Source organism: Quercus lobata, chromosome 9, assembly GCF_001633185.2.
Source record: "Quercus lobata isolate SW786 chromosome 9, ValleyOak3.0 Primary Assembly, whole genome shotgun sequence".
NCBI lineage: Eukaryota > Viridiplantae > Streptophyta > Magnoliopsida > Fagales > Fagaceae > Quercus > Quercus lobata.
In genome coordinates, this window is record NC_044912.1 from 28,013,713 (window position 1) to 28,041,701 (window position 27,989).

Here is a 27,989-nt window from a genome sequence, read left to right on the forward strand (position 1 = left end):
TTTGTAGCATACTTCTGAATGTCCTTGACTTAGACCCCATCAACTTCAGTAAGGGTCTTCAATAATGGACAAATATGAAGTGAGGTTGGGCTCTCTGATATGGGGCTTATAATGGGGATAAAATGGCAACAATGGAAGAAAGAACAAAAATTTAATGAACAAACAAGGAAACTTCAATGGCTTGGAAGCACAATGAAATCCTTTTTCCTTAAACAATATTTGCTCCCACACTCGAGGTTATTTATTTATTTATTTATTTTATTTATTTATTTTTTTAGAATATTAAGTATTTTAACACACACATGTTCCCACACTTGAATATTAAGTATTTTTTTGAGAATATCAAATTATTGCATACTTATTCAATAAAACTAGGCCTATTGGGTTTTATAAATAGAAATTTTGAAGAAGACTCACAAGGCTACTAACATTTTTGAAAATTTTCATTAGGGTGAATAATGAAAGTATAAGCAATATATAGACCATCAAAATCCACTGATAAAGTGTTATAGTTGATAACAAACGGCTAAAAACAGTCTTTAAGGGTACGTTTGGTATGTTGTAATAGCTCTTGTAATGGAATGATTATTCATATGTAATAGCAATTCGGTCATTTGGTTGCATCTTTATTACATGGATTAGTTATTACATTGGAATGACTATTCTTTAAATTGAAGAATAGCTATTCCTCATTAAAATAGATGTAATAGCTATTTCTTAGTATATATAATAAGTTTTAAAATTAATATATTTAAAAAAATATAAAGTTTCCTTATACATCATCTTTTACAAGCTTTCCATATGTAACAACCAAACTTATGAATAGTAATAGTTATTCCATTACGATGTCTTCTATTCCCAGTAATAAATATTACTATTCCTAATGTAATCTACATTCAGTGTACCTTAAATGTTCATAAACATACAAATATCTAGTGGCATAATTCTTAGCACTAATTTTGCAGAGAATTGTAATTTTTTACATAATTTGTAAGATAGTAACTTTTATGCCCCTAAAGTGACTACTTGGTAGTCTTTTAAAATCACACATTGCCACAATTTGCACATGTGTCAACTTCTTATTATATTACATCATTAACATATAGATCAACAACGGTAACTTAGTAAAAAGTACTCCAAACAACACTTAATACATGTGCAAGTTTTCTAAAAAAAAAAAGACATGTGCAAGTTGTGATAGATTATATGTTCATAGACTTTCCCATGTTGGTTAAGCCATGCCATCTCTAAGTATTTATTTATTTATTTTTAAATCCAAGTTTTTCCCCAAAAAGAAAAAAAAAAACCACATGATCCAAAATCGAGCCATATTTTTAAAAGAGAAACAATGTGGACACAATTTTTGCCACAAAATGAGGCTAATTGCCAGTAATAGATAAAAAGTTATAAGTAGTCACTCACAAACACAGTTTACTACCTTAATTGTGATATTAAAAAGATTCATTTTTAAGTGAAAAGTTAACAAATACCTTTTAGAAGATTGATTTGTGAAATACTATATAAATAAAATATATAAAATTATGCGACCTTTTGATCTTTTAATGCCAAAGTAAAAAAGAGAGAAAAAAGAAGAAGAAAAAAGACCGTTTGACAGCTCGGGCATAGTAGACCCGACCCACTGGGCATATACCTGGCAATAAAACAAACAAAACCCTCCACCTTTCTTTCGTGTAAGTTTAGGGTTTAAGTGCTCCCTCCCACGCACACACAACATAAATACAAAAACCAGAGACCGCTTCTCTCTCTCTCTCTCTCTCTGTCTCCGCTTTCTCACTTCTCCGGCAAACTCCAAAACCCTCTTCAATGGCGATGACCTCTCTAGCCGCGCAGTTACAAGTCATAAAATCGTTCGTACCAGGAGACTCTCAGCCTCTCAAGCGCCCTTTCACTCGCCCTTCCATTCTCTACGATCCCAAAGAAGCCGCCGACATCGATGTCGATACCATTCTCTCCATTGCTCTCCAAGGTCCCCCCCCCCTCACTTTCCTCCAACAATTAGTTAGGTTTTTCGGTTATTATTTCAGTTAAAATAGATTCTCATAATTCAGTCTCGTCATTTTTCAGGTTTGGAGGTTTTGATAGATACAGATGAGCGTTTCAGAAACTACAAGAACGATTTGTTTAGCCATAAAAGCAGAGAATTGGATAGAGACTTGTTAGGTATAGAGGAAAACAATCGAATTAACGCCTCAATCGGTTCGTACTTGCGGTTATTGTCTGGTTATTTTCAACTTCCTTCGGCCCTCAAGACGCTTGAGTACTTGATTCGCCGATACAAGTAAATATTCTGCTTCTTCGATTATTGCTGCTTCATTATGATTCTAACTTTACTGCTTATATATATTAATAATTTGGTTGGAATTGCAGCGTTCATATATACAATTTTGAGGAATTGATTTTATGTACTTTGCCATACCATGACACACATGCGTTTGTTCGAATAGTACAGTTAATCGGCACGAGGTTAGGAAGTTACTTTCAATTTGTTGTATGTGGTTTCGTTAATGGCGGTTTAGTTAAGCTAATTGAATCTGATTGTTTGCACCTTATTGTGATTTAGAAATAGTAAATGGAAGTTTCTTGATGGTGTGAAGACCACTGGTGCACCGCCACCTAGAAAGGTCATAGTGCAGCAATGTATTCGGGATAAGGGGGTTCTGGAAGCTATATGTGACTATGTGAGTATTTTCTTCGGATATGTATTTTTTTTTTTTAAGAAGAGCTCTTTGAACTAGTCTACGAGCAAATCAGTTTCCCAAGTAAGCTAGGGGCATTCACCCCTGATGGGCTACTTTGGATGTAGTTGATTGTTTGATTACTTGTTTATTGTCTGGTCATATACTTGACTGTTCTACTGCAGGCAACTCCGTCAAAGAAGAATCAGCCTTCAAGGTTCATTATCAGCTTTTGCACGGCAGTTGTTGTAGAGGCTTTGGGTTCCATTACAACGGTTGAAGATGATGTTGTAAAGAGAATCCTTCCGTTTGTAGTTTCTGGACTTCAGCCTGGCACAAAAGGAGGGTCAGATCACAAGGTGGGATTTAAAGGCATGCTGCCCTTAAATGGGAGTAGACACTTTTGACTTTTGTTTCTGTTATCATTATGCATAATGTTTATGAGGCAATGAAGATAATTCTTTCTGAATGATGCCACTCAATTTATGAAACGCCTTTGTGATTACATCTGTTTCAGAACTGGATAAATGACAAACCAGCATGAAATCGAAGTCCTTATTGTGTTTTCCTTGATGTGATGGATTTGGAATTTCGTTGTTATATTGTATGCGTTTGTTGTTATTTTGTTAATATTTTTCAAAATTGTTTTTGCTTTGATCTGTATTTTGCAAATATATTTCTCTTCCTTAGTCAATTGTGAATTTCGGCTGCATATTGTCTAAGTCAGCATGGTTTGGCTTTTGATTTTTGTTCTGCCTAGATCTGCTCCCTCAACTCTAGGGTTGTGGGTTAAACATGTGTTATTGCTATTGAATTTTTAATTGAAAGTTCTCTTTCATATGTAGGCGGGTGCTTTGATGATTGTTGGTTTACTTGCAAATAAAGTTGCATTGTCCCCTAAACTTGTGAAGAGTTTGATTCGGTCAATTTCTGAGCTCGCTCGAGAGGATGCAAAAGAATCAACTGATTTGCAATGGTTTCGGTTGTCACTTTTGGCTTTAATTAACCTTGTTCAGGTACCACTGTTTGTATAGTCAGTTAGCATTCCAGTTGCATGAGCCTAGAAGCATCAGTCAATTTTTCTGTAGTTATGCTCTGTCCCTTTCTAATTAAGTTGCGATAATCTTCTCATGTTTTATATAGTCACTTAACATTCCAGTTGCATAAAACTTAGAAGTATTAGTCAATTTCTTTGTACTTATGCTCTGTCCCTTTCTACCTAAGTTGCGATAATCTTCAAATGTTTTATAGGTTTTTTCCGCGATTCTGATATGTGTTTAGCAGAGTATACCCCTTTTTTAATTATTTTATTTTATTTTATTACCCCTGTACCAAGTGGTATGACTATTGAGTTCGGATCTTGTACCTCTTATCTAAAAAGTTAAAAATCCTATATGTTGGTCTTTACTTATTTAAGGGGAGTCTGTGCCCACATGTGTGGGGGGAGTATTTAGAGTAATTTTTAATGATTAAATTCATAAGTTTCTAAAATCTTTATCTTTTGGGACAAGTGGTTGTTTATCAATGGTCCTAATGGGTTCTTCTTCAACATAGGAGCTGAATGTGCCTTTTATTGGAGACAACTGCCAATTTTGTTGTGTCTATTTGAGAGTCATTTTTTAGTATTACACAAAAGCTTTTTGAAGTAGTCGTATATTTGCTGAATATCAATTTTTTGTTTGTGGTTTTCCTCACTTTAGTTTGCATAAAATTTGTCAGATGCAAACTTTTGATATGTTTCCAAAGAAGGCTTTGGATATTTTGAAGGATATAAGGTATTCCTCACTACCATAAACATGCTTGAGCTTATTAAGTGCTTAATATTTTTGCTGATTATTCATTTGTGCTTTCTAAAACTCTTTCCTGCTCCAATTTGTAGGGATTTGGCTGTGATTCTTTTGGGATTGTCGAAGGAGTTCAATATTGATAGATTCCTTCATATGCTTTTGGAAGCCCTGGTTGACTGCAGGTGGGAAATCAATTCTTTTTTTCCAATTGTCCTTATATTTGTCACTTTTTTTACTCAGTATTTGAAAATGATGATTATATGTTTGCAGTTCTTTTGATGAATTGTGCCGTCTTGCTTTGGTATCAATAATAGAGACAGTTCCTGTAAAAGATTTAGTTTTCCATGTAGTCAGTAAGGTGCTATTGTCCTGCATGAAATTGTCACAAAAAATGGGCGATCCAGGATCATCTGAATCTGGTATGCTATTATCATACCACCTTTTTTGGTGTTTTTCTTTTACAGCAGTGTTGTATATTGTAAAGACTCAATTATTTGATTGCCTTTTCATCTTCTGTCATAATTTTTTCTATATTGTTGAATGTTTGTTTGGTGATTACTTCCTCAGATATGTCACTTTGTTTTTGTTTGGAAAAAGAAAGTGATTTTAGAGCTACTTCACTGAATATTTGTCGTTTGCTACAAGTATCTTTATGTAGTTGGCTCTTATTTCTCACCACGACTCTGAATTTTTAATTAGGAAGCTGGGCAAAGAGAATTTTGGTGGTTGTGAACAAGCATTATCCATCTGAACTACGTGCAGCAATTCGCAAGTTCCTTGAGGTCCATTGACCACCTTCTCTCTTTCTCAACCACCCCCCCCTCCTCTGTTTTTAGTTCCAGCTCTAATCTTTTGGCCATTTTCAATAGGATACTAAAGCGCAATCTAAGAAAGGGGAGTCAACATATGAGATATTGGGGAAGGTGTTGGATACAAATTTGGATATGTCACTGGGTATATCGGATTCAAAATTTTGGTTGGCATTGCATCATCCAAAGGTATTAGTTATTTGACATCCTTTTTTGGGGCTGGGTTTGCTAATGCTTTTGCTTTATTTTTGTTTGACACTTTTATCTTATCAACATATGGCATAGGCTGTGGTCCGATGTGCTACATTGTCCCGTTTAAACTCCTCTGGCATTCTGAAAGTTAAGGCTGTTGATTCACAGGTAGTATCTAGTGCTATATGCATATATGCACACACAGAAATACACTTGTGTGAGCCTTTTGTTTAATTTACATTGTTATAGGGTTTTAAAATATCAAGAAAATGATGTTATATATATATATATATATATTAGACAACAAAATTCCAGATTCAAAATCTTTGGTTCTCAATCATAATTTTCTTCTATTCTCTTGTGACTCAATTATTTTCTAATAAAGTTTATTACTTATAAACAAAAATTAAATCTTCTCTTGTGGACTAGTCTTGTAACTATTGAAGATCTGGTTCTTATTCATACTTTTTTTCCCCTTATTGTGTACTAGAGTCTTGTAACTATTGAAGATGCCATATTACGACAGCTTCACGATGATGATCTAACTGTGGTTCGGGCAGCTCTATCTCTAGATGGATTGTCTGATATGATAAGTTCTTCCGATTTTCTAAAAGAATTGCAATATGTGCTTAAAAGATGCATTGGCATTCTAATGTCAAGTGAGTATGAAGATATAGTGAATGCTTTACCCTAAATATTTTTATTTTATATGCTTCTCTATTTCTGCCATTGCACTAATATGCTTCCGTTATTATGTTAAAAATGAAAGTCACATGATGAATATGATGGTGTTTTGCACTGTAATTAGAATGCTTTGCCCTGAATCTTTTTATTCTATATGCTTCACTATTTCTGCCATTGCACTAATATGCTACTCTTATTATGTTAAAATGAAAGTCACATGATGCACATGATGATGTTTTGCACCATAATTTTACGTTTTGGTGCATCATAGTCAATTGACATCTTACATTTATCAAATATAGTTAGAAGGGGCACAGCTTATATCTGGGTGCTATAGTTCATGAAATTTCCATGATGGCCTATTGTTTTCTGGAATCACATTAGTTTAAATGGGTGGTTCTGACTCTTTTTTTCCTAATTGTGCAAGTTTGGATATTGCCCCCTTGTACCCAATGTCGTCTGTTGGTCAATATTTGAATTAAATGGCCTTATATTCTGCATTAGAAGGCTGTCTGAACATCAAGATTGTACCATTCAATAAATTTAGCTTTGAGTTTTAGGGAGCCGGTGAGTAGTTTCTTGTTTCACTTATGGTCCGTTTGGTTGGGCAGAAAAAGGGGAGGATGAAAACTGTGGAAGGAAAATGGGAGTTTTCCATTGTTTGGTTGGGTGGATGGAAAATGATGGGTGGGGATGTCTTCCACCTAGGCCCACCAAAACTTATACTCCCAAATTTGAAGGAAAATGGCAATGAAAATGTGAGATTCAAAAGGCATTATTACCCCTATTACCTCATTATTTCAAACTAAAATATGGGCAAGCTAATAATATAATTTCTATACTTTCACTTTTCCTTATCTCCTACCAAAAAAATATGGTGGAAAACTAAAATCTTTTCTAGCCAAGAGCCCTGTAGCTCAATTGGTTAGCACCTCTTAGTTTTTCCAAATGGAGACATCTAAGGTTCAAGTCCCCCCTCCACTAACTATTGAATTATATAAAGAAAACTAAAATCTTTTTTATTCTCCCAACATTTTCCATCTTCTTACTTTCCATATTTCCAACCAAATAGAGCCTAAGGGATTTTTTGTTGTTATGACAGTTGATGTTCCTTTAAAACTTTATTTATCTATTTTTCTCCCTGTTGGAAGAAGAAGGTTGATTCAGGAAGCATAGAAGAATCAAAGGGGTAAAGGAACTTGTAATGAGTGGTCTGCCTATAAGAAAGGCATAGGGAATCAACTTTTTTTATAGTTTTATTCTGCTTAGAAGGAAATTGCAGTGTAGCTTTTCTGGTCAAGAAATTTGTCCCCTATTAGGACATGTTTGGGGACTTAATGAACCCATGCTTTTGTTTATTTTTTGTTCATATTATACATCAAATTATAGAATTTGAGTCTGTGGTGTGCATGCCATCAAGCAAAATGTCTGAGCAATTACGAATTGAAGATATACATAAATGCTATGCAGAATAGGTCTGTTGAGCCATAGCTCAACTGACTTCCTCCTCCCATAATAATGGATTGGATGGTGAGGTCGTGGGCTCAAGACCTACTTGGTGCATGTGTAACTTACTAATACAAAGAAGAAAAAAAGAGGCAGAATGGGCTTATTAAATAATTGGCATTAGGAAATTATAAACTAGATGTCCAGTCAGAGAAGATTCTCATGGAAATTCTTGAAGTATTTATCAATCTTAGATTTTATTGAATTCTCTACCTAAATAAGTAAAACACATTAGAAATATTCTAGCAGACTAGGGAATAAAAAAAAATTGCTAAATTAAATTTCTTTCTTTGTGGTCTAGTCCGTTGTAAAACATGTCTCATTTGTTGTTCTGTTTCTGTTTGCAGGTTCATCAGATAAAAATAGTCTAGCTACTGATGTAGCTATTTTATGCCTGGAGAATGCCAACTCAAAGTATTGTCATGATGATGATTATCTGAAGACATTTGCTGCCATGCTGTTTCCTTTACTCTTAATTCTACCAAAGGTTTTTTGTTCTTTATCATTGACCTTATGTTTGATTTTCTAATATTTCCATTGTGGCATCAATCATGCATCTTATAATTTTTTTTTTTTTAATATTTTCATTTTGTTTGGTTGTTGATTCTTTTATTTTTTCTGTCTTACTATGTACAGACACAGAGGCTAAATTTGAAGGCTTTGCAGTTAGCCAAGGAAGTAAAGTGGCCGCTTTACCAGAATCTTGCTGTTGCCCCCAGTGCAGAAATGGTAAATTATTTTGACTTGTGAGATTCTGTTTAGCCCACTATATTGAGTTGGTCTATATTTTCACAAGAACTCCTGTGTGTAATGTTTGATAGATTATCTTGATCTTCTGATCATTCTTGGATTTCCATAGAAAAGGAAAATATTAATAACTTTCTATATGTGTATTGGCCATAGTCAAAAGGGGGTTCCTGTATGTTCATGTGCCCCTACAATATAAACTTAGGTTTGGAGTTTTCAATTCATGAGTGACTAGTAGCACTGCCAAATATCATGCTATGAACAATTTATATATTTCTGGGAAAGGACTACATGATTGGCGGATGAGATCAAGGAGCAGCAATGTAGTTGGAAAATGTTCATTTAAAATCAATCTAAAGAAATATTAAATGTTATGTGGAAATCCACTTAAGACATTGGCATTCAAATTGTTGGTGTGGATAAAAAATTGCCATTGCTTATATGCATTAGGGCCAGCTACTTTGATTTGAGTGTGTGTTACCATGAACCTCGATGAGATGGCTGGCTTGACCCATACAACATGATTTTAGGGTCATGTCGGTGGATAGTTTAGCATTCAGTTGTTATTCTACTTTGTCTGATATTTTTATTTTATGGTCCATGTCTGTTGGATATGTTTTTATGGTGGTTTATTTATTTATCTCCTTATTTATTTATTCTCCCATGAATTATGAAGTTGCATTTGAAATGCAGACATTGCAATCTGGAACCCTTTCTTCAATAAATATGAAGACGGTTACTAGTTTGGCTGAGGCTTTTTTGATGCACCCTGAAGAACATATGGCTTGGCTTAACAAGATTAACGATGATTTTCAGTTGTTAAAGACACACTTACTCTTTATGCTGATGCAGTCATTTATTATGATGAAAAATGGTGTGTTCTCTTTTTTCACTTTAATCGAGAATTGATTTATCTATTTTTTCTGTTTTAATGGTTGTGATCCTCTCTCTTTTTGAACTTTGTACACATGTTTAGCACACACTGTATTTTAGAAGGTATTTTATTATTAATTTTTTGTTGAAAGCATGGTATATTAAATATATATAGATTTTTGATAAGTAATGGTATATTAAATATTTTATATGCTTGCTTTCTCTATATGTCTCATTCTCCTTGCTCCTATAAAACCCCAAGTCTGTAATTTAGCTCTTCTCTTGAAAATTTTGTTAGAGCCAGTTAAATAGCAAAATCATTAACCATATTTATAAGTTTGTATTTGGGACATTCTTATTTTCTTTCCCTCTTGTGAAAAGTAATTTGGGTCTAGCACATTTAATCATGGTGGGATGTGGGGTTTCTTATGTGATTTAGAATAGTAATCCAATTTTTTCTTTATAATATTAAACTTAATTTTGCTGTTTTTACTTTTGCAAGTGGTAAATTTATTAAAAAAAGCACATTGTGCTAGCCTATCGTGAAGAAATGGTATTTTATCTAAAGGTGGAAGAGTCACTCTGATTAATACTATGCTTTCTAGTTTACCTACTCATTTATGTCTATGTTTACAATTTCTATTCCTTGGATAATCTATAGGAAACACCACAAAGGGATATGTTGTAATATGGATTGGAATATGGCATTAAAAAGTGACAACCTTTAATCAATGTTTGGTGGGGGAGTAGTTTTGGTGTTTTGGGGGTGAGCAGAGTCATCTTTGGAAGTGTGATGTTGATTTGAGATGTGGAAGGACTGGGGTCTGTGGTGAGAGGGTCCAACACTTTGAGATTGCAGGCGAGCCCAAGGTGGTTAAATTGGGAAGCATTCTTTGGACATTTGGAATGTTACTTTGCTTTGTTTGATGTGGCTATTGTGGAAAGAATGTTATAATCGCACTTTGAGGATAGGGAGAGACCTCTGGATCAGCTGAAATCCTTGTTAATCCGTACTTTGTTTGAATAGTCTCGTGTGTGGGGTTTTACTCATTTTAACTTTATTTTTGAGTTCCAAAATTCATTCTCTTTCTGTATTTGTTGTAATTTTTTAAGATTCTTTGTGCTCATTGCTGTGTACATGAAGTACCTTTTTTTTCCCTTTCAATATAACTTCATTACTTAAAAAAAGAGTGTAAGGGGAGTGTGAGTTGGTAGACTATTTTTCACTTCATTGTAGGGTGGTGAGAAATTTATAGTTCTTAGTGCCAACTCTTTTTGGAGTATGTTGGGTGATGCATAGGACACTTGCAGAGGCAATTACTTGTGGTAAAGGGTCTGTTTGGCTGTAATGTGAGCTATGAAATATGGGTGGCTGCTGCACAATGGATTGTGGCAATAACACAACTTTAGATATTGGTTTCTAGAGTCAGTGTATACCTGTTGTCTGCTTGAGTTATTCTTCTACCTTCTACTAAAATTTATTAGAGTGGAGAGGAGATGTAATTTGCTTGCAGGAGATTAAGATGGATCTGTTTCAACAGAGATGTGAAGGATTTTATTATGGGGTGGGAGGACACTTGGAAGGCAATTGAAGACTGAAAGTCCTTATGAAAGTAACTTTCTTTTGTTGCGTGAGCCTCTTGGCACCGTGGAAAACTCTGGTTTCCACTCCCCTCTCAACTCACAAGGGGAATCTGGGGTTCTTGATGGGGATGTTCTGAATTACCAATAGCAAAAAAAAAAAAAAAAAAAAAAAAAGGGTGTTCAGCAGCATTGGGGAGTTTTCACAGTAGACAAACCTTATCAAATGGGGAATGTTTATAGTGAATATGTGGTGTGTGTGCAAACAATACTGCGAGCATGTACTTCAAATGCATTGCATGAAGCATAATGGGACCATGTTTTGAGTCATATTACTCTGGTGCCTACTAAATTGCATCCAACATGCCAAAAGATGCACAATAATGCCTTTTCTTGATTAAGACAATCTAAAAGATTATTCTACTGAGCTACTATTGTTGCTTTTTGGTTTTACTTCACTGTTGCCTGTTTCCCTGTTGCTGGGGTGTTGCATAGCATGGTATGTTAAGTTGTTGAACTCTTTTATTCACTTTTGTGAGAGACTGCTTTTATTATTACCTTGATCCTTGCCTCTTATACTTATGCTGCTCTGATTCTTTGAATTATGATAGTAGGATACTAAGTTTTGTATTTTCTTGCATGTTAGAAAGAGGCCAGTTTTCAATACTCTTTGAAGCTGTCTTTCCATTTCTGAAGAGAGAGTGGGAAGCATTTGAATCTGTGGGTGATGTTTCTGTGGAAGAGGTACAATTGTACAATGGGAAATTAGCAGCAGATGGGCATTGTTTTCTCTGTTCATCTCGACAAAGCTGAGTTCTAATTATTTTTTCAATGTCTAATGTTTGTCTTTGGTGTTTGATTGACAGTTCAAATCTGAAATTCAAAATTGGGATGGCAAAAGATTCCTAGAACAGCTATCTGATACTAAACTTAGAGCATTAAATACAAATATCTTGATTTTCATATTTTGGAAGTTACTGGAGGCATTATCAGAAATACCTGGAGATGTTTTAGTGGTTAGTGAATTTTTTGGGTCTATCTATCATATCTTCTAAGACTACTTTGGTGACTGGTCATTGACATTGTGGCATGACTTTTTAATGTGGTCTCAGCTGAATGTATAACTTTTTATTATTTCAGGATGATAATGACAAATGGGTTAGCATTCTTGAAGATTTGTTCATTTTCTTCTCTACCTCTCAATATAAGCATATTTTCAAGGAACACCTTCATTACCTTGTCAAAAGCTGCAAGGTTATTGCTCCTGCCTGTTTTCTGTCCAGATTTTTTACGGAAGAAGGTACTTACCTGGTTTTCCCCTTCACTACTTGCTTTCTTATTCTTTTATTTACCTAAAAAACATACTAGGTTGTTTTTGGTTTTTCTAGAAATGCTTACCTTGGCTTCCTTCTTTGCAACTGCCTTTTCATTCTTCAATCTACCTTGAAGAACAATAAAACTTTGTTGTACATGCTTAGATTCCAGGCTCAGATAGAAACACCCCTAGGGTGGTGCTTGGCCATGATTCACACTTCTGAGCATGACAATCATCATGTGCTGAATCAGCACATTGATTTTTGGGCAATGTCATGAAAGAATTATCTTAAATTTGTACAAAATAAAATTTTATTTCTGGACAATTTGTCAATTTGCATCAAATTCCATAATGATGGGGCATTTTTTTCTGTATTGAGCACCTTTGCAATGACTGGTAATGGGCTTAGGGAGAGACATGTTTGGCTCAAGTAAAGATCTTGCTGGTGGTTGGTCGCATAATGTGTGTAGAGATAAAATTGAGGGTTGACTCTTTTTTGTGTTTTATTTAATATTTAAGAATTGAGAGTTATTTTTTCATTGACGTGCAAGTGTTGGATCATAAAACAGCTGAATGATATGTGTCAAACTCTGAAAATGGGTGTGTTGTCCACCGATGCATTTTTCAGTGTTGTGTAACAGGTTTATTGGGTACTGTTTTTTAATCATTGTTTTTCAATCATCTGAAAGATGAACATAAAATTTATTTTGTTTCCTGGAAAATTTCACTTTTTGAGGTATATTTTATATTTCAGAAACTTGTTAATAACAAAAAAATTTATTATTATTTTATTCTATTTTATTGTTGTTCAGTATCAGTTTACATTCACATGATATGATGCTGTCTATTACTTCTTGTAGGTGGTCCTGTTGCTGTCAAACTTGAGAGTCTCCGCTGTTTTTCATTTCTTTGTTCTCATCTACAAGATAACTTGTCAATTCAATTTTTTCCTTCTGTTCTTGTTCCATTGGCTAGTGATAATCAGGTACCAATGCAAATTATTATTACTTTTTCTTACTGTAATGGCTTTTGTGTGGCCTCTTCGAAGTATTGGGCTTTAGAAAAGCTGTTTCCTAAATGTTCTCTTATGAAGTGAGGTGGTTGTTTATTTTCCTCCTGCAGTTGTTGCATTGTAAGTATACAGATTTTTGATGTTTGTCTTTACTTTCAGGATATAAAGATTGCTGCGATGAACTGCATTGAAGGATTACAAGCACAGTGGGCTCGTGTTGACTTTTCCAGCAAGAAAAATGGTATTCCTGCTGTCATAATTACGTGTGTTATATGTTCCCCTCCTTGGTTATATATATATTTTGCTCTTGTATGGCTATATTCGTAATCTGTTAATCAACAGGGAGCAGTGCAATTTGGAGCCATTTTCTTGATGAGCTTTTGGGCATAATGGTTCAACAAAAAAGGCTTATATTATCAGACAAACAATTTCTCCCGTCATTGTTGGAATCTTTGATTAGCTCATCTTGCAGTAGTCTTCTAGTGCCACAAAGTATTCAGCAGAGGTATTTATAATAATGTTGTTTTTAATGCTTTGTATCACCATCTTTGTCATCTCAATTCATCCTTCTCATCACTTGGAAGATTTATGATATGTTATAAACGAATTGATCCTTCTCCTGCTTATGGTATATTAGTTTTATTTCTTTGTTTTGCTGCTTTTTCACTTGGCTGTTGGAAGTTGGAACAGGTCTATATATGGGGGTTTCTTTTCACTTTTCTCCAAGTGTACATTGTACATCTCTGACCATACTTCCATGTACAGTATGGATATTTCTAAGCTGTCAATGATAAGTATTGTGTTTGCAAATTGGTCAATAGTAGGGATGGTTTAAGTGAGTACTATGGAAACTGAACATCCAAATTTTAATGATTTAATAAATAATTACCTCATGGATTTATAAAATTATAGTAGAACCCTCTCCCTGAAGAATTTGCTCAATTTATTATAGATGATTATATTTGATTGAATCAGTACCTTGTCATGTTGGTAGCTTAGTTGATATAGTCTGTTTGTAGAGCCTGATTCCTGAACACTACTGACAAATGTCAGTAAATAACAAAGAAAAAAACTTCAATTTTAAAATCACACCTTAATAACTTAAGTACGTCTTCATTAATGTTTCTTGCCTTGTGTTTCTGGCTTCATCATAATGCCCTCTGAGCTACAGAGCCTTATAATTGACACACAAGCACGCACTCTCTCTCTCTCTCTCTCCATCTATTGCCTATTAGCTTCTTAATGGTTTTTTGCCTGGAAATGAATTTTTTTTGCATTTTCCATGTTTTATGGTTTCTCATATCTAGGAAACCTTCAAGTTCCTCCTGCAGTTTTTCTGTTTGATAAATTACCATCAGCATCTTAGTAGGTCAATTGTGAAACTTGTTGAAGTGTTTGATGTTATGCTTATGTCTATTATTGTGTATATGAATTTTTCTTAACCCTTTCAGGTTTGATCAATCTACAAAAGAAAAGATTCTTGCCTTTCTTTTGCGTTCTGCTCTAAGCATGTCTAATTATGGAAAGGTTTGCACTCTTATCTATTTTCACATATTTGTTTGTCCACACACTAGAACTTTCCTGTATAAGTTTGGCAGGAAAACAAGGTTAACTAGAGTTGATGTCTTTTGCAGCTAATGATTCTATCTTTACTCAAAGGAATCGGCAGTACCATTATGGTTTATAAGGATGTTTATTCAGTTTTAAGTTTACTTTTGGAAAGACGCAGTCGATGTTACTTTGACTTGGATAAGTCATGCCAGAAATTGTCAAAATCTGAAATTGAAATGCTATGCCTTCTGCTGGAGGTAAGTCAATGGATGTTTTTGAATGATTGTTTTGTTTGTCTGGTAATTGTGTTTAATTTCACTTCATAATGTGCTGTATTAGATCTGTGCTGTGCCCTCTCTATCTGGTGGATATGCTCTCGAAGACCATTTATTTCAGGCTTTGCGAGTAAGAAGTCACTTGCAATTCGTACAGATATTATTCTAATTTTCTGGAATTTGATGTTACCTTGCTTGTATTGACATCTTATTTTGGTCTCTCAGTTGGACAGTATGGGCTCAGAAGACCCTGCTATTATACAGCCCTGTATCACTGTTTTAAAGAAGCTCAATGGTGATCTATACACTGAGTTGAAGAAAGATATGCAGGTGAGCTTTTTTAATTAACCAGGACTTCGCACAGCATATTGCTTGGAAATCATGATTCTTGAATGTATGTTTTGACATGCCACTACCAGCTAGTTATTATTAGGATGATTGTTCTGGTCCTTCTGGAGTCTGGATATGTATAGATACATATGAAATTCTGGGGAAAAGTAGAGAAAATAGTTATAAAAAAAACTTTCAGGGTGCCATTATTTAATAAAAGAAAATAATATTACTTTAGGCTAACAGTTCACGACATGGTTCATGTACCCATGATAGGCTTTAAAATAATGCATGCCACTTACATCTATAATTAGAGTAACATAAAATTGTCACTATGCAATATACAAGCGATTGTAATGATAGAAAAAGACATTTTTGATTTATAAATGCTTGAGTTAAGTGATTGTTGTCTTTTCTGATACCATCTTTTATAATTTGTCTTTTTTGTTATGACATATATATATTTTTATATCAGATAGATGTTTGGTAATGTTAAAAAGGAAATATGTACCCTGCTTGCATTGTTCTATTTTTGTATCAAGTTTGCATGTAATTGTTGAATACTTGTACATAAATCATAAAAAAAAAGGTTAAAAAGTGATTTCTTTTTTTAAATTAAAGAGACTGAGTTCGTAGACTTTATGTGTTTAAAATGCATTAACTGCATAACTTTTTCCCCTGCCCTTTTTACCCCCAATCTGTATTTTAAGTTTGTTCATTAAAATATTTGGAATCTGCCAGAATTTTTTTTTTTTTAGCATTATTTTTTAAGATATAATTGCAATTTCTGGACAAAAAAATTGTCAAGAATGACCTGTAGGTGTGAGTTTTTAATTACATGGGAGTAATCATTTCTTTGAAACACTGAATATTTGTAATTACTCCTGTTAAGGGCTAAAAATTTCTCTCTTCTTTTTTGGTCTGAGCAGGATCTTCTGTTTTATCGGCTTGTATTTTTATTTCGGAATGCTAATGGTGATGTACAAAATGCAACCAGAGAGGCCCTGCTGCGCCTAAATGTTTGTGTCTTACTCTTTAATTTTTTCAGTGTCTTTTCTTTGTTGTAGTACTTTCAGCATATTTTGTTATTCTATTGTTTTTTGAGCATATGAATTCTATTGGTTGAATGTTTTTTTTTCTTTTCATGCCACGTATTTACTTCAATTTTGGAGACTGCTAGTTGCCGGTGAGCTGCTCAGTTGCCCTTTATTTGGGAGGAGGGTGAGGGCGTGGGTTTAGGACCCATTGGGTGTGTGTGTGATAAATTGGAGGCTGTTATTTGATAATCTGAGGGAGAAGAGGAATTACATTGTGATGGTCACAAACACTAACTGTTTATTGTGAGGTTGGTTTGTGCATGAAGGAGCTGAATTGGGCTTCTGTCCTGCTGTGCAAAAGATTAATATGGCTCTTAGAAGAATTGTTTCTTAAGCTTTTAAAAATTAAAATAATGGAAGCCTTCACATGGGGAATTATGCAGATAAAAGATTCTCAGAGGGTTATCTACTTCCTTTATAAGCTGCATATGGTTTTTCCTTCTAAGAATAAAATATAGCAGATAAAAAAAAAAAAAATCCTACTGAGCAGTCCTCTTTTTTCTATGTTCATTGTGCGTACCTACATACAAGTTGTTATTCATGGTTAAAAAAAAACATTATAGTATGAAGCTTGATAGTTGTCACTTTACCGAGAGTTTTGAAGGATATTTATATTTAAAATTTGAAGATGGTGACTATTTAATTCACCATTTTTTGAGCTTGAGGGATCAGATATATACAAACAAAAGCATATCCCAAACAAAATTGTTGTTTCTATGTCAAATTTTTTCGAGTGGCCTGCCAATCTAGACTTTTGTTTTGTATCCATAATTGCAATTTAATCTTCTTGAAAGCTTTTTAAAATGTGAATCACGCTAGATGTTTCTTTGTTTCTAGAGTGACAGACTGTTCCATCAAAAACATCACACCATGTCTTTTTTATATGTGTTGGGTGGGGCCCAAGTAGGGTGTGTGTGTGAGGGTGATTTTTTGGGGAAAAAAATTGGTGGCTCTAGCAAAACTGTCTCAACTTTTTGTCTTGTATCATCTAGTTAATAGGATGGAAAAACTTCAAATGTATTTTCAGTGGGGCTGAATGGGCAGTGCCTTTAAGTTCATCTAGTTAATTGGGATACTTCTTGTGCTCTAATTAGCCAAATGGGGTTGGGTATCAAGAAACTCTTGGGCTTAAATAAAGCCTTGTTGGGAAAATTGCTGTGGTGTTATATGCACAAAGTACTGGCATTGTGGAGAAAGTATATTCTAGGAGGTTGGGACAACCTCCTGTAGTTCATCAGATATGATATTGGCGGTGGCTCTAAAGTTTGGTTTTGGCATGATTAGTGGCAGGGGGAGGCTCTGCTTAAGGAGAGTTATCCCAACTTGTATCGTATTGCAAGAAATAGTGAGTCTATAGTTGCCTCCTGGAAATGAGGATAAATTGCCTAGTCCGTTAGGGATGAAAATCCCCTCGATTACCTGTTAACTAGTTCTAGAGGGTGGGGTCAATTTTTTAATTAATGAATTATATACTTATCAAAAAAAGAAAAATTCCCTCAAAGTCTTTGCTTTTTTGTTTGTTTGAGTAATGTAAACATAACTGATGCTTTAGATCTTGCAGATTTCTTGTTCTACTGTTGGGGAGATGCTTGATTTTGTATTCAAGCAGGAAAGTCTTGCAATTAATTCAGTGAATGGCAAGAAAAAGAAATCAAATGTGCATAGTTGGTCCAATCTGTCTCCGGATGTGATATGTAAAGGAGAAGATGCACTCTCTTTTCTTAGCTCTCTTCTTGATTTTTTGCTACTGAAGAAAGACATAGCAGATAGGTATATGCTTTTATTAATGTGTCTAATTCTGGATTTTTTAAGTCATGCTGTTGGGGTTGGCATATTACTTGCCACTTCTAATGCCATGACCTTGTACATTCTCATACTAACTGGTTTCATGTTATTCGTTCCAGGGATTCTCTTATAGGACCCTTATTCAAGCTTCTTGGAAAAGTTTTTTCAGATGAGTGGATAGGTGGTACTCTTACTCGGGATGATAAGTTGGTCCAAGTATCGCCCAGCATTTCTGAGTCCATGTCCAGTACAATATGCTACATTCAACAGACACTGTTAATAATCTTGGAAGATATTTGTGCTTCGCTCATCAATGCTGTTCCAATTAAGGTATGCCACCCATATTTCTGGATTTGGAAATTTAGGATGATTACGGCTTCTGTTGGTCTGCCATTTCAGTATTAATTCCTGTTTATTCTAATTACACGTGGTTCATTTTCATGGCAGGATGACATCTTAAATGAAATCAACATTAAATTGTTGGTTGAGTGTGCCCATTCTGCGAAGGATGGAGTCACCCTCAACCTTATATTTTCATTAATTTCCTCTGTTGCAAAGGTTGTCCCTGAAAAAGTTTTGGAGCATATACTGGATATTCTTACTGTCATTGGAGAATCTGCTGTCTCACAGGTTTGTTGATATATTTTCTTTCCTTGAATAGGTTTAATGTCTCACATTTTTGTGTGTACATAACAGTGGTGTTTCCTGTTTGATCAATATGCTGGTGTTCAACTAGAGGTGAAAACAATTTAAAATTTATCCTAGAGACTGTGAGCAGCTTAGTATTTATTTTACACAAGTATCCCTCTTTGGGATAAGATTCCCTCCCATTGAACCCTCCAATTTTTATTTGTAAGACATTTGGCATTTAAAAATCCAATAAATGTCACATCCATCTGGCTGAAAACGGGGAGTAATTGGAGGGGGAGGGGATCCTTTCCCTTGTACTACAATTATGGTTTAAGACTTAAGAGTGATGCAGGGCAGTCTAGGTTTCACGACCTAGAGCAGCCTGAAAACCTTAGGCCTCACCACTGATGGTTTGCTTGGAATCATATTTAAAAAGCACCACCTGGAGCCTTTTGTAGAGTTTCCAGGAATAAAGGATCATGTCCCATTAAGCTCTCAACTAAAGATAATCTAAAAACTTATTCCTATCTTGAAAGATATGAAACCTACTACCTATTTGAATTCAAAATAAAATGAAGTATAAAATAATCCAATCACATAAGATGAATTAATCCCTACCTAAAAATATATATATATTTATATATATATATATATATATATAAGATGAATTAATCCCATAAAATGTGGTGTCTGCACCATAGAGTGTCAGTTGCCTGATGTTAAATGTCCCCCCATTGGGTAAATTGGTAAACAAAACTTATGCACCCATATGGGGTTGACCCATGACCTCAACCTTTACCCCTTAGTTATGGGGGTAGGAGATTCCGTTTAGTCCAATGACTATTGTCTGAAATTCAATTCCATTCTTGGGATGACAATTCTTTGCCTTAGATTTGTACTAATCCCTTCAATGTTTCTATAGATTGACAGTCATTCGCGGCATGTATTTGAGGATCTTATATCTGCTGTTGTTCCATTTTGGCTATCTAAGACGCACAACGTGGAAAAATTACTTGAGGTAAACTTTTCACCTTGGTGTTTAGCATTAGCATCTCTTCTACACCATTGGTCGTAATTGTATGTAAGCTAGTTTTCTAATTTGGTTGCGTTTTTCTTTTAGGTTTTTATGAATGTGTTGCCTGAAGTTGCTGAGCACCGGAGGCTGTCAATTGTTGTCTACTTATTAAGGTGCTGTCAAGTTGTTATTTTTTTTTTAACTGTACTTCTCTTGTTGGTTCTTCATCTCTTGCTTACGTTAATGTTCTTATCCTCAGGACTCTGGGAGAATGTAGTAGCCTGCCTTCGTTGCTTGTCCTTCTATTCCGTTCATTGGTTTCAAGGAAAGGATTACCTTGTGTTAAAACTTTGCAAAATCCAGATAGTTTCACGTCATTGATGCATAGAGAGTGGGAGTACGTCTTTGCAGTGCAAATTTGTGAGCAATATTCATGCCAGATATGGCTCCCTGCTCTTGTTATGCTGCTTCAACAAATAGGGAAAGGTAATCTGTGCCAAGAACTGTTTATGGAATTGTTGTTTGCCATGCAGTTCACTCTGCTCAAAATGCAAGATCCAGAATTTGCATTCAAGCTTGAGTCGGGGGAATGTTCTGATGACATTCAGGTATGTGTCTTTTACTCTCTTTCCTCTAGCTTTGTTAATTATTAAATGTTTTTATTTTTTGAAGGCCTTGGGTTGTTTTCCAAGAACTTGTTGGCTAGATTATGTCCTGCTATCTGCATCCTTACATTATTGTACCCTGCTATCCTGTTAAATGATAAAACTGCAGGATTCCTCTGAAATTGTCACAACAGATGTTGTATTGCCATTCTGATAGAAATGTAGTGCAGCGGGAATCATCTAGTGGATTATAACGTTATATGTACTTTAAAATAAGTCTGAATAAATAAAGTTCTTGGAGAAGGGATTGGAAATGGCTGGTTTTTTTTGCAATTATATTCTTGATTGGTTGATCCATATTTATATGCATGTCACTAGATGTGAGTTTTTATTTTTATTTTTATTTATTTATTTTTATAAAGACGTGAGATATAATTCATCTCTCAATTTTTTTCTGAATTTAATGAAATCTTCCATTTTTGATAACCGATGACACTAACTTTGTTTATTTGGAGGGTGATGAATGCTAGAACTTTTGATGGTCTAGAGATATCAATATTTAGATTGATCTCTGATTTGTTTTCTCAAGATCTCTATAGACGGAATGAAGTCACTTGGGGGATTCCATTCTTTCTCTTTGTTGGATTTTTTTAGATCATTGTAATTGTATGGATTGATTTTGTGAATCTTCTCTATACTTCCCACATAGGACAACTATATCTAATTATTATTATTATTTTTTTTTGTTGCTCTTTTGGGGAGAGGAATGAGTGGGTCAAATCTGCCACACAGTGACTGGGAACTTTTGGGGGGGGGGGGTGTGGTGGTGATGGTAGGTGCCAATCAGACTTCAAGTTTGTTGGTGTCTTTTTAATAATAAATTGCAATTAATTATGCCAAGAGTGTTATAGCTGGTGTTATCAACAGAGGTATTCAGGGTTCAAATCTCCTATTCTTTGTTGTAATTATTGAATTATCCCAAAAAAAAAAAAAATTTGCGATTAATTATTAAAGAATGTTATCTTCACTACTTCAGTTTCCCATATCCTTTGTGTTTATGTTTGAGCTAACATGACAGTGACCATATCTTTAATTTTTTGTAGTCTACATAAATTTAATTCTTTTTTACAATCGACATGTTTAGTGACCACTCTTTTATACATAAATTATTTGTGGTCATTATTTTACATGTTTAGTGATCAAAGCAATTGACATTTTTTTTATCCTTTGTGTTCATCACCGTGTACATAATTTTTTCTTCTTTATCAATAAAATTGCATTACTTACCTTTAAAAAAACATCTTTTATATATGTCAGAGTATGTTTGAATGAGTAGGGGAAGATTATTTATTTATTTATAAGTATGATCAGGGGAGGATACTGTGACATTGAAGTCTGCTATATCTGTTGCTATCTTTATTGCACCCCTTTTTTTGTGGGTATGTATGATAGTGAGCACTTATAATTTCAATGATGGTGATTGGTGCTTTAATTTCAGAGGAAACTTGAAGATCTCATGGAACAGGTTGCTCCTCTCTTGCAACTTGTGGATGAAAGTAGGAAGCAAATAAGTATTCCTGTTGCTATCAGGAAAGAATTAAAGGAGTGTATGCGCGTTGTCTTGAGGACTATTACCATGCATATGATCCCTTCAGCATACTTCAAAGGCATCATCAAATTGCTTGGCCATGCAGATGGAAATGTTAAAAAGAAGGTATTTCCCATGATGCATTTTGTATATAAGATAATTGAGAAAGATGTAAATTTGGAACTGTGACTGGATTGCATCTTTTCTTGTCTCTAGTGGACCAGAGATTGTTGACATATAGGATTCTCATAGAATACTTACTAAGCTTCACTGTAAATCAGTTATATATATATACATATATATATATATATATATATATATTTTTTTTCTTTTGTTGTTGTTACTTTTGTTGCAATTTTGGAAATATTTGAGTGTTATAGATTATTGTGGACTGGAATTCAAAATCAAGTGCATCTTTCTTTATTAATATGCGTTACTGATCCCTCTTATGATATCTGGTAAAAGTGGAATACCAATATGAAAACAATTTGAGTTGTATGTAAATTGTACTAGTCTTTGTGAAAATGAAATGGAAAAAGGAAATATCGTAAGAGGACCAAGAAGTGACAGTAGTAAAATATGTTAACTGGGCACCATATATCACACCTATACTGCTATTTTATTTGGATAATTACGGACTAAAAGTGGTTCTGCTCTACCTTATATTTGTCACCAATGAGTGATATCTCAACTGTCACTTTCTCATCACATAATAATTGGATGGAAGGTGAGGTCATGGGTTTAAGACCACTGGGTACATGTAGAACTTATCATTTAAAAAAAAAAAAAAAAACTTATATTTGTCTATTATGGCATATGCACAATAATGGTAAAATCTCTTTACATAATAAATAATACTTTCATGCAGGTTCTTGGACTTCTATGTGAAACAGTTAGGGACCATGACACAGTTAAATTAAAGCATAAGGGCAGAAGACGTCTCAACCCAAATTCAAGTAGTACTTGGCTTCATATGGATGAGAGTTCAGTTGAAACATTTGAGAAGATGTCTTCAGAAATTATTCTGATAGTTGATGAGTCTACTGACGATTCAAATGCTTCCTTGAAACTGGCAGCAGTTTCTGCAATAGAAGTTTTGGCCAACAGGTTTCCTTCTAATTATTCCATCTATAGCATGTCCCTTGCTTCTGTCACAAAAGGTATTACTTCGCACAACTTGGCCGTATCTTCTAGCTGCCTTCGCACAGCTGGTGCTTTGATCAATGTGCTTGGGACAAGGTCACTAGCTGAGCTTCCTCGGATAATGGAGAGTTTGATAAAGATTTCTGGCGAAGTGTCTTCATGCTCAGGTCTGAAAACAAAATGTGATGATGACAACACCCCTGTTGCAGTATCAACTTCCAAAGATTCTCTTATTTTGTCTATTCTTATCACATTGGAGGCAGTTGTAGACAAGCTTGGTAGTTTTTTGAACCCATATCTTGGAGATATCATGAAAATTTTGGTGCTTCATCCTGAATATTTATCAGAGGCAGACCTAAAGTTGAAACTGAAAGCTGATGCAGTCCGAAAACTGCTCACTGAGAAAATCCCAGTAAGCCTTTTATCATAGTCTGATATATGACCATGTTCTGAAAACCCATTATGTTGAGATGGCTTTTGTTTATTTTTCTGTATCAAACCTTGTTTTTCTTGTCCAGGTACGGCTTGCACTTCCGCCTTTGCTAAAAATATACTCCAATGCTGTTCAATCTGGAGATTCAAGCTTGGCAATTGCTTTTGAAATGCTTGCTAACTTTATTGGTTCAATGGATAAATCATCTGTTAGTGGTTACCATGCAAATATTTTTGACCTTTGCTTGCTCGCTCTTGATCTACGCCGTCAACACCCACCTTCAGTTCAAAATATTGATGTTGTTGAAAACAATGTCATCAATGCAATTATTGTTCTGACCATGCGACTTACTGAGACCATGTTCAAGCCTCTTTTTGTTAGGAGTATTGAGTGGGCAGACTCAGATGTGGATGAAACTGAAAGTATGGGAAGTTCAAATATTGATAGGGCTATAAGTTTTTATAGCCTGATGAACAAACTTGCAGAGAGCCATCGGTGAGTAAACATCTTGTATATGTTCTTGGTGTTGCTCTATTTATGGTTTCCAGTGTTTTGTTTTTTAATGATCTAATTTTTCATTTTTTCATGTTTTGCTTTCTTGCTGGTTACCTGGTCTTTTAACACCCAATCTATGTGTTGTTGGTTGAAACTGTTTGCCCTAGATTTGAATTCAATGGGATCAAAATTATGATGCCTTTCCAAGCACCGGATTTAATAATTTGTCCCTTATAGTGTATGTAATTGCACATATAGTTAGGTGAAATATAAAATTAGTTAGAGATGAACAGTTAGTTACTTTAGCTTGTAGTTTTCACTTCGCATCATTTCTTTTCTATTTTATCCTTTTATCTCTCTTGAATTCTAGTAGTTTTAAGTTGATCTCTCATCTGCCAATTGTATCATCAAACATCTATTGAGTTTCTTTGCAAACATTCTCCATGTTTGTTTTTTTTCCTTCTTCTTCTTCCCTCTCTAGGCTCTGAAAGGATTAGATTGTGTGTGTGTATCTAAATGGGTTTTTTTTTTGATAAGTAACAATGCTTCATTGATGAGCGTGTATGTAAATGGTACAAGTTTTGTACTACCCTTGGTTTTATCTTCAAAACGTAAGATAGCTGCATGTATGGGCTTGTCAAAAATAATAATCTATTCCAAGTTACTGCTTCCTCCTCTCCCAACCTCTCTCCCTCTTTTTCCTCTTTTTCCCCTGCAAGGCTGCAATTATCATTAACATCTCTTGTACCATGGTTACTCTGAAAGTAAATTTGTGGTTGTTAATAAGTCTAAGGGCTAGCACAATGGTTAGGGACCAGGCCTCATAAATTGGAGGTTATTGGTTTAACTCTCCCCCTCTTTGACCTCTTGGGGCCACTCATCAAATAAAATATTTGTAGTTGTTTGTAAGTAATATTTTTTTTTAATGTCAAAGTTGTTTTTGATTTTCAATTTCTAAGAGCTGCGATGGGGAATTAGTGGACCACCTTCTTCATTGTAAGTTCTCTCACGCCTTATGGTGTGAAGTTTTTGCAGTGTTTGGGATCTAGTGGGTAATGCCAAGGTCAGTCAGCTCTTTTTTCTTTATTTGGAGAAACTGGTTTGGAAAGCATCTTTCAACCATTTGGAATATGGTCCTGGCATGTTTAATGTGGTTAGTCTGGTAGGAGTGTAATGCCCGCATTTTTGAAGACAAGGCGAGAACATTAGAACATATAAAATGTCTCCTTTTTCGTACTCTGTTTCTTTGGGCTCGTGTTTGGGGGTGTACGAACTGTACTACTGTATCTGATTTTTTAGTTTCCATTTCCTTTAGCTCTTGATCTTTTTGTATTTGTTTTCTTGTTCAAAGTGTTCACCATCGTGAACATAATGTTCAATTTTTTTTCAATGAAAGTTTACCTATCAATTTTTTTTTTCAATTTCTGAGAGTACGAGGGACAGAGACTTGTAATTTTGATTTAATTAACTTGTATCTATCTATCAATTCTTACATTATAACCAGTCATCTCAATTGTACTTCTCTATGATGCAGGTCTTTATTTGTTCCTTACTTTAAATATTTGCTGGATGGTTGCATACGGCATCTTACTAATGCTGGAGATGCAAAAACTTCTGGTTTGACGCGTAAGAAAAAGAAGGCCAAGATTATGGAAGCAGGCAATATGAACGAGGAAAACAGTGTGTTATCACTAAGAAATTGGCATCTTAGGGCATTGGTCTTGTCATCATTACATAAGTGCTTTCTCTATGATACTGGGAGCAAGAAGTTTCTCGACTCTTCAAATTTTCAGGCTAGTCAATTTCTACTTTATTCTCTGACAATTTTCAAGACTCTGGAATACATTTTTAACAAACAAAAAGCAGCTGCTTCCAGTACTTTCCAAATTTAGATATTTGTTTGGGAATTTTTGAGTTGCATATTGTGGACACTTAACAGCAGTTGTTGCAGCATTGCTCTTAATTTCCTATATGTTGGGATTTTTCCTCTATTGACACTGAAGCCACTGTAGTTCATGATTGAGCTTCTGGAATGTCTTATCACTTGAGTTCTTCTCTTGCTTATTTGTCACACATAATAAAATTTTCAATTTCACTAGTTTAAGAAATCGAAAGAAAAAAATGCATGCGCACATGTTGGGTAGTGATAGTTCCTCATGTTTCCAAGTAATTGTTGCAACCTTTGTGGTATTTGTACTAGTGGGGCCTGGATAAATCATTTGTTGGTCTATTCATCAAATACACAAATGCTTTTACTGCCTGGATAAAGTAATTTCCATGCATTTTAACCTTGAATGGGTGTTGTATGTTTCGCATTATAATGGTTGTTATACTGGGCTGATTAAAGCTTTATTCCTATTTTTTCATAGATCATTGTACATTAAAGCATAATAGTTAGTTTGAGATATGAATTACCTGATTCTGATGCAATCCTCTGAAATTTTGGACCAAAAATTGAAGCAATAAAAAATTATTGGAGTTTTTATTTTTAACATGTCCTAATTCTATTTACATCTCATTTCTTGGTTGTCTTTTTACTGATTTATTCTTTAAATGCCTTTTCACAGGTTCTATTGAAGCCCATTGTTTCACAGCTTGCCATAGAACCACCCTCTTCTCTTGAAGAGAATCAAAATGTACCATCCACAAAGGAAGTTGATGACTTATTGGTTGTTTGCATAGGTCAGATGGCTGTGACTGCAGGAACTGACCTTTTGTGGAAACCCTTGAACCATGAGGTGAGTTTACAAGCTATTACACTCGTCTGCTGCAATCTCTCATTGGCTTTCATAAGAAAGCTCAGCGTCTTGAGTCTAGCTTCTTGGGCTTTCTTGAGTCTAGCTTCTTGGGCTTTAAATAATTGAGTTTAAATGCTAAAAATTAAATGCAAGACATCTTATGTATTAATTGCACAATTGGAGAAAGATGTGCTCAAATGTGCTCGTCATCTTATATTTTCAATTACCGGTAATATATAATTGCTATGTCTTTTAACTAGTTAGGAATGTTCTTGCATATTGGAATAAAATTTGGAACAATAGTTTGCAAACTCTCATATCTTTTTGCCTTTCAAAAAATGTTATTGCAGGTTTTGTTGCAAACTCGTTCTGACATGGTGCGGACTCGAATTTTGGGCCTGAGAATTGTTAAATATCTTCTGGAGAATCTGAAAGAAGAATATCTAGTGTTATTGGCTGAAACCATCCCCTTCCTTGGCGAATTACTTGAGGATGTAGAGCTATCTGTTAAATCTCTAGCACAGGAGATTCTCAAGGACATGGAGTTCTTGAGTGGCGAAAGCCTCCAGGAGTATCTTTGATGTTGTACACTAGCTGAGGATGATTCTCTTTTTTCCCAAGGGTTGACATATTTGGTATAGCAGATATGGGCTTGGGGCTTCAATTTTGGTAGGGTTTTCTAGGAAAGCTGTAAATTGTAGAATTTTGAATTATAGAAGGCTGCTTACAACCAACAAGCTCAAGATAACTAAGTGTAAGGTGAGGGTTTGCTGAGAAATCATGGCTATAAGCCCTTGTAATGAAATTACAGTGTGCAAGGAATTGTCACATTTTTGTTCTTACTACCATATCTATATTAATATACGCGGTTTTAAGGAATCCCTCTCCCGTTGTTACAGTAGTAGCAATACAGCTTATATTAATCAATATTCTATTAAAACTGATTTTGATCTCGGTGTCTCTGATTTTGGTGCTATCCCTATCAAATTCAGTTTTGCCAAAGCTGAGGGTCATATAGCTTACAAAACGTCTTTACAAAACCTAGGATTCATTAACGAATTCCAAGTGTCAGTTCAATGCGAGAAGCACACTTTTTGAATTT

At 34.7% G+C, this 27,989-nt stretch overlaps 1 protein-coding gene across 1 annotated transcript; it reads left to right on the forward strand.

The window, feature by feature from the left end:
* Positions 1–1,697: 1,697 nt before the first annotated feature.
* Positions 1,698–27,766, forward strand: LOC115960913 (uncharacterized protein At3g06530). The gene is made up of 39 exons (XM_031079915.1): positions 1,698–1,987; positions 2,086–2,299; positions 2,389–2,484; positions 2,582–2,699; positions 2,882–3,055; positions 3,542–3,712; positions 4,416–4,471; positions 4,576–4,665; positions 4,754–4,902; positions 5,183–5,265; positions 5,353–5,481; positions 5,578–5,652; positions 5,975–6,143; positions 8,022–8,161; positions 8,311–8,403; positions 9,115–9,295; positions 11,522–11,619; positions 11,742–11,891; positions 12,016–12,175; positions 13,051–13,175; positions 13,362–13,443; positions 13,545–13,707; positions 14,654–14,729; positions 14,837–15,010; positions 15,093–15,158; positions 15,254–15,358; positions 16,288–16,377; positions 18,017–18,225; positions 18,360–18,570; positions 18,688–18,870; positions 19,793–19,888; positions 19,991–20,058; positions 20,145–20,493; positions 21,989–22,204; positions 22,947–23,633; positions 23,740–24,149; positions 25,684–25,942; positions 26,717–26,887; positions 27,238–27,766. Exons 1-39 carry the CDS (start codon positions 1,825–1,827, stop codon positions 27,466–27,468), a joined length of 6,480 nt encoding a protein of 2,159 aa, XP_030935775.1. The 5' UTR covers positions 1,698–1,824; the 3' UTR covers positions 27,469–27,766.
* The last annotated feature ends 223 nt before the right edge of the window (positions 27,767–27,989 follow it).